This window comes from Clytia hemisphaerica, unplaced genomic scaffold (assembly GCF_902728285.1).
Source record: "Clytia hemisphaerica strain Z4C2 unplaced genomic scaffold, Clytia hemisphaerica genome assembly, whole genome shotgun sequence".
Lineage (NCBI taxonomy): Eukaryota > Metazoa > Cnidaria > Hydrozoa > Leptothecata > Clytiidae > Clytia > Clytia hemisphaerica.
In genome coordinates, this window is record NW_027104412.1 from 266,215 (window position 1) to 278,524 (window position 12,310).

Sequence of the window (12,310 nt, forward strand, 5' to 3'; positions counted from 1 at the left end):
CTATTACTTAACTCAAGCAGTATAGCCCTTAACTCTTCATACAAAATTTAAAGTACAATACACAAATATTTTAAATATTAAACCATAGTGTGTGTGATTCCCCTCAAAATGATTGAATCTTCATCACAGGACTTGAAATTATTTATTTGTTTTTAGTCAGTAGGAGGACTTGGTTCACCTGACAAATAGTATAATATGGGTTTTTATTTTATTTTCTCATTATAAGGTCCCTTGGGACTGCAAAACAAGTTTTTGCCAACTTGGCAAAGCATTGAAGGGGGTAAGGTCATTTTGGCCTAGAGACACTTGGATTCTAGTAGGTACCTTTAATTTGTATCTCAAATTCTTTCATCCTTTTTTTATAGCAAATCCAAATAAAAAACAATTATTAAAAACAAATAACGTTTTGATAATTCTGCACAATTTTGACAAACATGTTAGCTCTGTTAAGAAGACACTCCAATTTTACCAAATTTGGGTGTAGAACTATCAGAAGGTTTCGTGTGTTGGATGGAAATCTGTCCTTGGATCAAAGTGAAAGAGATAGACTAGCGGATGAAGCACAAAAGTCAGAAGAGTTGTATCAAGAGAAATTGGCTCAAATTATGGCAGGTAAGTTGAAGCATTTTCAGATCTAATTATCCCCATAATCTTTTTTTGAAATTGTTCTTGATAATCTGGTGTAATACTTGCTTTCTGTATTATATCAGATTGCAACGTTTTAGTCTAATATTCGTTTTGACAGCAAGGCAACTACTTCTTCACTCCCAAAAGTACCCATAATTTCGGAGTGACGATGAAATTGTGATTTATTTTTGCATGTTAAGAGCCAACGTATTACTTTTGTTTCACCCTCAAACACTTTTCGTTTCGTTTATTTTTTCTTTAAGAATTATTTTTGTTAATGTAATATTTCATACTGTAAGTTTACAAAAATCAACTTACACGATGATATATTTAATTCGATTTAATTCCAACTTTGTTAAGCTGGCTTTATATTAGAAAAAATAAGCAAATACCTGTTTGCAATAAATTCAGATGATGTTTTTCTCTCATCATCGCGCAGAAATATGAAAAATGGATCTTTCGTTTCGATTCCCAAGGTTGTCTTGAAGTTCAATAATTTGCAAAAAAAAAATTCGGGGTGAACCAATGATTGTCCAGTGGACACCCAGTTTTGCCACTAAGTATAATTTTCCTCTCTCTTTTTTCAGGAAGTAGTGCATCAGCTGTAGCCCGTCATACACAGAAAAATAAGAAACTGCTAGCTCGAGATCGGATTAAACTACTTGTAGACCAGGACTACCCTGTTTTGGAGCTAAGTGCTCTGGCTGGATTGGACATGGAGTATGGGGACGTTTTGAGTGCTGGTATTGTGGGTTGTATAGCAAAAGTCAGTGGCCAGCTATGCGTCATCAATGCTAATGATGCTACTGTCAAAGGTACTTTTTTTTAACTAAAAGCATAACTAATATATTACACTAATATATTACACCATATTCATCAAGTATTTTAGATTCTCATAAGTAATCGATGTTAGAAACTTTTTGATTAGGGAAGGTATATTTATATGCCCAAGATAAATTTTAGCATGTGAACATGTTCACACACTTACACTTAATTAATTTGATAACTTCTTGGAACCTCACAAAAAAATCAGAACTTTCTTAGAAGAAACACGCCAATTAAATATACTGATTATTTTCTTATTCGTACACTAACATTACAGGTGGAACAATTTATCCCATCTCGTTGAAGAAACAACTTCGTTTACAAGAGATTTGCGAACAGAACAATCTTCCTGCTGTTTATCTCATCGATTCGGGTGGTGCTTTCTTGCCGTTACAATCAGAAATTTTTGTTGAAGGTGGACGCTCTTTTTATAATGAAGCAATCATGAACTCCAAAGGAATTCCACAGGTATTGTTGCCCCTTTATTTATGAAACTTTTTATACAGGGGCATAAAGTTAGTACGTTATTAGAGCCCATAGTATAAAGGGTAGAGTATCCGGCTACGATGCACAAGGTAAAGGTCAATCCTGGTCGGCTCATACCAAAGACTTGATGCCTCTCTGTTTGATGCTCTGCAACAGAATTTATCAAGCTAGTTTAGTCATCGTGTCTGTGCGACCTGAACGAGGGGTCTGATCCCCCCTTCTTAAATGACCCCCCCCCCTTCTTGGCATCCCCCCAACCTTTAAAAATGCCTATCCCCCAAGGGTTTTGGGCTAAATTTTCTATGGTAAAAAGGGAAGGGAAACAGTAAAGAAAATTAAGTCTGGCAAATATAATACCACTTTTTAGTGAAAATAAAGAACTTCCTTTCATGCAGACCAAATTTCATAACAGTGCTGGAAAATAATCTACAATATATATAAGCCCCCCCTTCTTAAACGATCCCCCCCTCCTTAATGAAAATTTCTGACCCCCCCCCCTTCTTCACTTTTTTGGAAGGTGTCACCCCTCCTTAAGAAAGGGGGGGTGTCCAAACTATGTACGGTCTGTCTCTGAGACCACGCTCTGTTCTAAAGGGGTATAGCGAATGTGACGATCTGACCTGGTTGTTCAGCCAAAACATTCAAAACTGCGTAGCTTTTTGCTTGAAAACGAAAGCGAAGGCGGGTGGGTTCTAATCTTTATGTTTATGATTGGCTTTGATTATGGTGCGATTGTTTTGCTTCAGCCATTCTTCGCGCTCAAAAGCTCATTCAATATTCAACCCAAATGTGGATGAAAAAGATCAAAGCGGTGCGCCAACCTGGGTAGATTTTCTTACGGAGCCATGTCCTCTAAAGTGAATACGTGTCATGCGCGGAGAATCAGAATCTGCTCGGAGATTACCACATTAGCATAAATATGTTCAGCAAATATTTTTATCCAGTAAAATTCTTGCAAATTCATTTTGTGGTTTGATAGAAGACTGATAATTTTTCATTCTTTTCAGTTATGTATGGTTGCCGGTTCGTGCACAGCTGGAGCGGCTTACATCCCTACAATGGCTAACGAAGTCGTCATGGTTGACAAAATAGGAACTATTTTCTTGGCTGGTCCTCCACTAGTGCACGCGGCTATCGGCCAACAAATCACAGAAGAAGCATTGGGTGGAGCCACGGTGCACTGTGAGGTTTCTGGATGTGCTGATTATAAAGCTAAAGATGAAATTGATGCTATAGATACGATGAAAGATGTTTTATCGACTTTGAACTTACCAGAGTTCTTGCCGAAGTTGTCATTCGTTGAGGACCCGTTCTTTAATGAAGAGGATCTGTCTATTTTGTCCGTAAAGCGTGACGCGGACGGAAAATTAGACACAAAGAAGATTGTAGCACGCATTGTTGATGGAAGTCGTTTTCACGAATATAAACCAACTTATGGGCGTGAAATCATATGTGGATTTGCGCGACTGGGGAGTATGCTTGTTGGTGTGGTCGCAAATGATGGGCGTTTCACGCCTCAATCTTGTTTGAAAGCTTCCAATTTTGTTTGTCTGTGTGATGAAAGAGGAATCCCTCTTGTGTTCCTTCAAGACATCTTGAAAGTCGAAAATGCGGAAACCGCGATAGAACTTATTAAGTATCAAGCTGAATTAATGTCGTACGTAGCTACAACTCAAGTTCCAAAGATTACTATTATAATGGGAAACAGTTTTGGAGTTGGCAACTATGCTATGTGTGGTCGTAGCATGAGTCCACGATTCTTGTTTTCATGGCCGACGGCCCGAGTTAGTATACATAGCGTTGATGACATGAAACAGACTATAAATAATGATGAAAAGCACTTGCAGAGGCTAGAACGTGAAGTCACTTCTGTTTATGGTTCGTCACGTATTTGGGATGATGGAATTGTTTTACCAAAAGATACACGGCAGGCTTTGATTCAATCTTTGACAGCTAGTATGATGCATAAGGAGACTAAGAAGTCTTCGAATAAAAATGTGGTCAGACTTTAAATAGAGTATTCGCTAACGTAACGATATGTCGGAACGCGTTTGCAATAATTATTTTACCCTTGATTTTATTCAGGGTCAGGTTGTAAATAGTAATGATTTTATTTTTAAGGTTTTATTTTTTATACGTACTGTACGCTTCACACGACCTTTAAGAATAATTATGAATTTTAATGAAACTACAGTAGACTCCCAGTTATTCGAAGCTCCAAGGGGGTAAGAATTTACTTCGAATAACCGGGAGTTCGAATAATATAACTGAAAAATTCATTTTCCTGTTAGATTCTCAACTTAGACTTAATTGGAGGGATTTTTCTGAAGTAATTGAGACATTGTGGTTCAGTTGAGCGTAATAAACACAAAGAAATTGCTTGAATAGCAATATATAGCCATGAATATTGAAACCTGATTTATTAGAGAAAATTTCAATAGCAGAAAATCAATGTTCTCACTCGAAGATCTCCCAATATGAACAATTAATTCGAATAACTGAGGCTGATTTAGCCTATAATGTATCCCCAGGGGAATAGAAATCGCTTCGAATAACTGAACGTTCAAATAACTGAAGTTCGGATAACCGAGAGTGTTTTTGCCTGGGTTGAGTAAGCAGATCCAAGGGGAACACCATCTCACTTCGAATAACCGGTAGTCTATTGTATGAATGAAAGAAAAACTATAAAGATTTTGAATGGAATATCCGACTAGACGAATGGTCACTAAAAAAAAACGATAAACATTAAAGCACTTAGAGTGCACAGTTTGAACAAAAATATCCTCTTTTGCTCCTCCCCCGGTTCGTTTCTAACTGCATCTTGAAAGAAAAATTGTGGTTTAAAGGCCAGACCACAGAAAGAAAAACACCTTTAAAAACCTTGTTTTATACGGGACAATTTTTCATTATTTTATGGATAATATTCAGTTCCAATTTCGCATTTTATTTTTAATCACTTCTTTTTAGAATTAACAGGATAACTTATGAGTTATGATAGGTAATTTTTGTAAATAAAACTTATGGATTTTATGGATTCTTAACGTTAAAATATTTTTGAAGAATTTTCACTTGATATTTTCTGCAATCTTATGATCTTTCTATCCATTTACAAATTAGAAAATGATGTACTGAGCTTAACGGTACAGTTGACACTCTCTAATTCGACGTTCTACAATTCGATAGGCTTCATTATTCGATAATATTAAAATGAAAGTCACCGCCAACATAGACTAGTAAACCACGTCGTTGTTTTTCGCTGAAGCTTACGCTTTGCAATGGGCTCACTGAATACGTCTTTCCAAACCACTCTCCCGCGGCAATTTCAATTTTTTATAAGAACTCTTTCTAAGCACCGCCAACAAGAAGCTCTCATAAAAAGATGGTCTACTTTTCCATACGCTCTCTTATTATGAAAATACAATTCTTCTTGAAAATCGAATCAGAATGTGTCAACTGTTCTCCGAATGGGATGAAATTTCAGGGGTAGTACTTTCTCATCGGGACGATTTTTTAACAGAGTTTCAATACGAAGATTTGTGAAAAAAGAGAGAGAGGTACATAGTTTCAATAATACAGTCTAATTCGACGCTCTACTATTCGATACGCTCCATTATTCGATAATATTGAAAGCCATTGTCCAACAAGAAACTATCATAAACGACAATCTATTATTCTACTGTTTAAGCTCCCTTATTCGATGAAAATCCAATTCCTCTTGAAAGTCGAATTAGAGGATATATGAATAAAGCCTGTATTGTAGATTTAAGGAAAATCGTTTTTGATATCTTTTGAGCAATAACGCCTGCAGTATTTTTCCAAAGGGGGAAGTTTTCATTTTGGGAAAAGTAAAACCTCACAAGTGGATTCCCGCATTCCGATATTCTCTAAATGTCTTTAACATCTGTCTCTTCTCCATAGAGTTCTCTCACCCTCTATCTCTCTTCATAAAACACAAAACGACTCAACGAAGAAGTGCTAATTAAACAACATAATTACCACAAACAAAAGATAATAATAGTATCAAAGGAATAACAAAAGAGCTCAATAAAAAAGCTTGTTATTAAAAGGTTTCTCATGACAACGTAAAACCAAACATTTTTTGATAAATCACAAACCTAAATGGTGTCGTGTTGTATCAGAATTTTTTGTAGTGGCGAAAGGGAAAATAACAAGAGGGATTTTTTAACTTTTGTTTTGTAAAAAAATTGAACAAATGGAGTTATATCGAGTATAATATGGGTATTTCATAGTGCCTGACGGATCGATATTTGTATTCGCTTGCAGTCTTCCAATTTACAAGCAGAGTACCACGATTTTGTTGTTGTAATTGCAGTTTTTGCACGAGGAATCAGACCTATACCCATACAAAAAAATTGTTCGTTAGAGGGTGTACAAAAGTTTAGGAAACGTTCGTATGCACATAGGGTTGAAGTGGTCGAAGGAGCTTTATATATTCCAGAGCTTAAAAGAGAAGCTTTTACTAAGCAAGCAGTGAATAGACTTCCACTATAGCAACCGTTTTTTTCACTATGTTTCTAGAATAGAATAAAAAAATGTCGGATATCAGTGAAGATTATGATGATGAAGACGAAACGATACAACTTGGGGTAAGTACTGTCATCTGATACCAGTTTTTCAGAACTTCATTTCCCACGTGCTAGAATCACAACTCTCAAATTCTTCAGGTTTTACGAAATGGCAACTACAGCTTTTTAACTCATTTAACTGTGGCCAAGGTATTTTAGTGAAAAAGCCCGATGAGAGAGAAATATAATCTCTTGACTGACAGTCATTTTAACTTGAAAATCTAGTAGTGAGCTTCCCGCTGAATGATCGATGATATATAATTTGAGCCTTATTTCTGCGCTCCCAATTTTATATTAGTCTAGTTCAGTGCGGGTCGAGTAGCTGATAACAGTTTATCATACTTTAGCTTCCTTCTGAAGTGTGTGATTAAAGGCATTAAATAAACCTAGAGTATCTCTCACACAAGATAACAGTCGATTTTCCCCCTTCATATGATTTACTACGTGTTAATCCTTGGTATCTATTTTCATACCGTTATTGTGATTTTGTGAAATTTGAGACCTTCATATATTTGGTTGATTGACACTCTCGACTCCAGGCCTTATCTGACCCCCTTACGCTATTGATGACTCTGATTTAACGTTTTGACGGGAGATGTAAGAGCCTTAAACGATTCCTCCAGTTTTACGGCACTGGACTCTTTACGTCGAAGAATCGTTTAACGTCCCTGGCACGCGTGGGTTGGTTGATTGAAAGTCTGTCAATCATACTGAAAAAATAAAAATACTGAACTATTGCTCGGTAATCAATCCAGGTTAACTTATCCCAAGTGCAATACAGTTAAAGCTTTATAATTCAATTTTATTTAAGGGGAAAGGGATTTTAATCACGGGAGCTTCTCGAATAATAGAATGTGCAAAGGGTGTTAATGAGAGAAATTTGCCAGTGACTTTTCAATTAGATCGAAAACAGGAATAACAAAAATGTCGAATTAGAGAGCATCAACTGTAATAGTTTTTTGGCTAGTTTTAGAACAATCCTAAAGGTTGCATGAAAACATCTCTTTTTCGATGGTCAAGGATCTCAAATTATTATTTACCGTTCAATAAGTCCAATGTCTTAGTCTAATGAAGATATTGTTCTGGTAGGGACTGAAATATTTGGATATATCATGGAGGAAAATTAGATATATGATAATTTATTGTATATCGTATTTTTTCAAAATTCGAGCTAAATTTGACCCGTTTCTACATCCCTAAATTGACATTTTTGTACTTAAAATAACCCGGTGGGACCCCAAACCCATTAGAAAATATGTTCAAAATTTCATCCTAAAGTGGGAAATTTTCTTTGATTTCATCCCGATTTTTAAATTGATATTTTTGTACCTAAAATAACCCGGTGGGACCCCAAACCCATTGGAAAATATGTTCAAAATTTCGTCCGAAGTGGGAAATTGCCTTTGATTTCATCCCGATTTTTGGAGCAATAGAATTTCTAGCCCCATAGGGATATCGATAGGAATCTTTATCCCCATGTTGGAAAAAGATTCCACCGAGCTGGTGAGACAGGGATGTCTTAAATAATAAGGAAAAGGCAAATTTACTCAGGTGAGTTAAGGCAAGTTTCAAACATATTTTGCGTGACGCGCACCGCTTCCCATTGTTCCTTAACTTTCGTATATAGCTCAAAAGAAGCGTATTAAGGAGAGGATTTCGGAAAGTGCTGGGCCGAAAATTTAAATTAAGCCAATCTCAAGATATCGGCCAAAAACTGATTTTTACGTTAGGAAATACGTCGAAAAAACACGTCAAAAAGACAAGTTAAATGACGTCATATTTAAAAACAGCGATAACTTCGATTACATTGCTACAAATAACACCAAATTTTGACTGGAGACGTAGATTAACGATTCTAAAATATTTGTAGAGAAATTTTCTAAATCTTTAGATGACGTCATTTACTGTCGGTAAAAATTAAAATACGTCAAATAATGATGACGTCATCAAAAATTTTCAAATTTTTTTCATGCAATATTTCAGAATTAACAATCAACCTCTCCAGTCAAAATTTAGTGTAAATTGTAGTAATGTAATCGAAGTTATCGCTGTTTTTAAATATGACGTCATTTAACTTGTCTTTTTGACGTGTTTTTTCGACGTATTTCCTAACGTAAAAATCAGTTTTTGGCCGATATCTTGAGATTGGCTTAATTTAAATTTTCGGCCCAGCACTTTCCGAAATCCTCTCCTTAATACGCTTCTTTTGAGCTATATACGAAAGTTAAGGAACAATGGGAAGCGGTGCGCGTCACGCAAAATATGTTTGGGACTTGCCTTAACTCACCTGAGTAGGTTCCCATACACTTTATAAAAGTGATATTGGTTATAAATTTTTTTACATTTCTAAACGCCCCTCCAAAAAAACATGAAAAAACCAATAAAACTCAATAAAGGCCCGGGGCGTATATTCGAAGTAATACGATAAGTGAACGATTATCCAGTTAGTCCAGTTAATCGCGCAATTCATTCTATTGCATTATTTCATGACGCACATCAATAAATTGTTTTTTAGCAATACGATGGAGGGCGTAACGATGGTGGAGAGCGTCATGGCTTCGGGAAAGCTATTTTACCGAACGGTGATACTTACGAAGGAGAGTATGACCATGGAAAGAGACATGGTTATGGAACGTATAGATTCAAAAATGGTGCCAAATATGTTGGAGATTATTTGAATGGTAAAAAACATGGGCAAGGTAAGAGACTGCTCATCTAACGTTTCCAGACCATAAAAAAAACGACAAATAACTATTAAAAAGCGACAAACAGAACGACAAACCCTAACCTTAGCTACCAAAGAACGACATATTTCGCCGTCCCAAACCCTTACCTTGGCAACTACCACCCCTACATATTCATTGCTTTTTGTACTTTACGCTATTTAAGAACTGGCAGTTTGAAGAACGATAAATAACGCATGCGTATAAGTCTCTATTTGGGTGAGCTGGAAATATTTGATGAGCTAACTCTAACAATGACTTTTCAATAGAAGTCTAATTGATATAATTGAGAGTGTGTATGGTTTCGATAGCCCTAAAGATAAACATCCATTGACGGATTCGTGCTCCTTATATTACAATCACGGACAAAAGGTCGTAGACTTTTCAAAATGCATGAAAAATTTCAAAACAAGCTCTGAAAACACATTTTACAAAGGCCAATGTTGTTTTATTGGATTTGGAGGGTTTGGGTGACAGACAATTCCAGAAGCCAAATCCACTCGATTTTGAAGGAAATGAATTTTTGAAAAGTCTACAGACTTTTTGTCCATGATTGTAACTGCAGTTTTGTAGAGGTCTGTGATTCAGACTACCTTTTCGGCCCTTTTTACGCCGGCCCTAATTTAACGCCGGCCCTTATTACGCTACAGCCTGATTTTAGACTTACGCCAATTAGGGCCGTAAATAACGCAAAAAATTGTTAGAATGGCTATTTATACTTCAATTTACATTAAAATATCATTTTTCAGTAGTAAACTATTAAAATTCCATTGAAAATTACTGATTTTTGCAAAGTTTTAGATATGGAGTAAAACAATGAATAATTTTTTATCTTCGAATCATACCTAAAATCCTTTAAATAAAGAAAAATGGTCAAAAATTAACGCCACTTTTAAGTAAAATTTGCTGAATTTTGGCCCTTTTTACACCGGTCCTTTTAACGCCAAGAGCCAAAAAATAACGCCAATAAGGGCCGGCGTAAAAAGGACCGATAAGGTATTAAATTCTGAAAGTCAGGCAGAGGCACCTGAACCAAAAAGAGGGCTTTTGTAAGGACCTTGAATCTATAATAATAATTTTTCGGTATTTCATTTCATTACTTAGTAAGGTTGACCTTTATGATTTTTAAGTAGCTCTTTTTGTACATTTCAGGAAATTTTTGGTACCCAGACGGTTCACGTTATGAAGGTAGCTGGGTGGATGATCAACGTAACGGTATCGGGACGTATTATTACGTCAACGGAGATTCGTATCAAGGTGAATGGTACATGCACCGTAGACACGGGCAAGGAACGTATACGTACGCCGTTACGGGAAGTCAATACCGTGGGACGTGGGATGAAGGAAAGAAGAAAGGATCAGGAGAAATGATACACGCTAATCATAAATATTTAGGTAAGATTTTACAGCTTTTTATGCAATTAGACTGAGCCTAGAAGGACTACTTTCAGGACATTTCAGGTCTAAATTGGTTAATAAAAGGGAAGTAAACTTGCACGATTTTTGCAAATTTTCAGCCAAATATCTGAAAAATTCTGAAAAGCCAATGTAATTCGCGAATGCTAATTCTCCTGAATCTAACCTTAGTCTTAAAAGTTTTCTCAAAACAACTTGAAAAGTGAAGGATTTCTACTTGAGATGAATCGATTATTATAATAACGAAATCATGACTTCTTGCTTTCTAGGTTTCTTTGATGAAGACATGCCGAAAGGCCGTGGTAAATACAAATTCGATATTGGATGCGATTTACATGGTGAATATCAAATCGTTGAAGAGGTCGTTGAAGACTTTAGTAATGAAGATGAAGAACCAACAGTTTATTTGAAGTCTGTGTGGGAAAGTAAAGGGAAAATGACATCTTTGGGTACCAATTAACTGGCATTTTTGGAGATCAGTGTGAAAAAACTAAAGAGATTTGACGTCGTTTAGTGCATATTGAACCAGTAAATATCTATTTGTCCAACAAAAGTTTTCACAGGCGCTTTACAAGAACGAGAAAGTAACGTTAATTGATCCGATTCTCCAATTAAAGGCAACTACTCGATTGAAAATGTACGGAGATTTACGGATTGAGATGGATTGGAATTTCCAGGTGTATTTTTTATAATTTTTGCTGTAAATAAATTTATGATAATTATGTTTATAAAATAATACAAAAAATGCATTATCTAATTTAAACACTCAACGATTATCCAGATGAAAGCGGTCTGATAAAATTAAGCCTTGGTCGGCCAACCAAAACGAAACTTACACCCCCGCTTGATTGATACTTAAGCTATGTGGTTAAATTGAGTACGAGTATGTATGCCCTCTTGGACGAATATAGGCGGATAACTTTTAGACTAGGAGGAGAACTTATTAACAAATAATTGCATGTTATTATCGACATATCAACCTAGCCGCTATTCTTTAAACAAGAGAAGGATGTTTTTATAAGTATTTGTATGGTTGACAAGACGAGATTATTTTGTACAAAAGAAGGCTTTACTTAAGGAAGGATGCAAGGAGGAGAAGTCGGTCATGATAATTATAAGTTCTTCCTGCGTATACAAAAAAACCACAAACAAAATCTCGAATACGGTCACTTGCTGAATGGAAAATAATCTTGGTGTCTCTTCTTATAAGTAGCTGTCTACTAAGAACAATTTTAGAAGAACACGAGGCTGAAAACTGATAAAAACCTAAAAACTAATTTATAACTATCTAAACTAAATAAGTCTGAGACTTAATCTAGACTACACGTTTCTTTTATAAGAACTCAGGTAAGTTATGGCATGTCTCAAAAACCTGAAAATTACCATAATTTTTGAAGGCCATTAGCCGGCAGAAAATGGGGAAACCAATGATTTGCTACGAAGGGTACCATGATGAAGTTTCGCTGTAGGGGTGTTACCTAATTGTTTACGCCCTTATTTTCGCGAAAAACCGCAAAAACTAAAAAATGCTGACGTCAGCAAAACTTGTTTTTTAAATAACTCCATCTTGGCTAAAGATAGAAGCATGAAATTTGGACTGAAGTTGCATATCATCGAAAGGATCATTTTGCAAAAAAAATCTTTTGA

General features: G+C 35.8%; 2 protein-coding genes across 2 annotated transcripts; both read left to right on the forward strand.

Annotated features, from left to right (window-relative positions):
• Positions 1–369: 369 nt before the first annotated feature.
• Positions 370–4,040, forward strand: LOC136820235 (methylcrotonoyl-CoA carboxylase beta chain, mitochondrial-like). Its single transcript, XM_067076427.1, has 4 exons — positions 370–612; positions 1,215–1,442; positions 1,730–1,920; positions 2,946–4,040. The coding sequence occupies exons 1-4, from the start codon at positions 435–437 to the stop codon at positions 3,948–3,950; spliced, it is 1,602 nt and encodes a 533-aa protein (XP_066932528.1). The 5' UTR covers positions 370–434; the 3' UTR covers positions 3,951–4,040.
• A 2,402-nt stretch (positions 4,041–6,442) lies between these two features.
• LOC136820234 (radial spoke head 1 homolog) lies at positions 6,443–11,426 on the forward strand. Its single transcript, XM_067076426.1, has 4 exons — positions 6,443–6,545; positions 9,040–9,223; positions 10,400–10,642; positions 10,933–11,426. Exons 1-4 carry the CDS (start codon positions 6,492–6,494, stop codon positions 11,121–11,123), a joined length of 672 nt encoding a protein of 223 aa, XP_066932527.1. The 5' UTR covers positions 6,443–6,491; the 3' UTR covers positions 11,124–11,426.
• Positions 11,427–12,310: the final 884 nt, after the last annotated feature.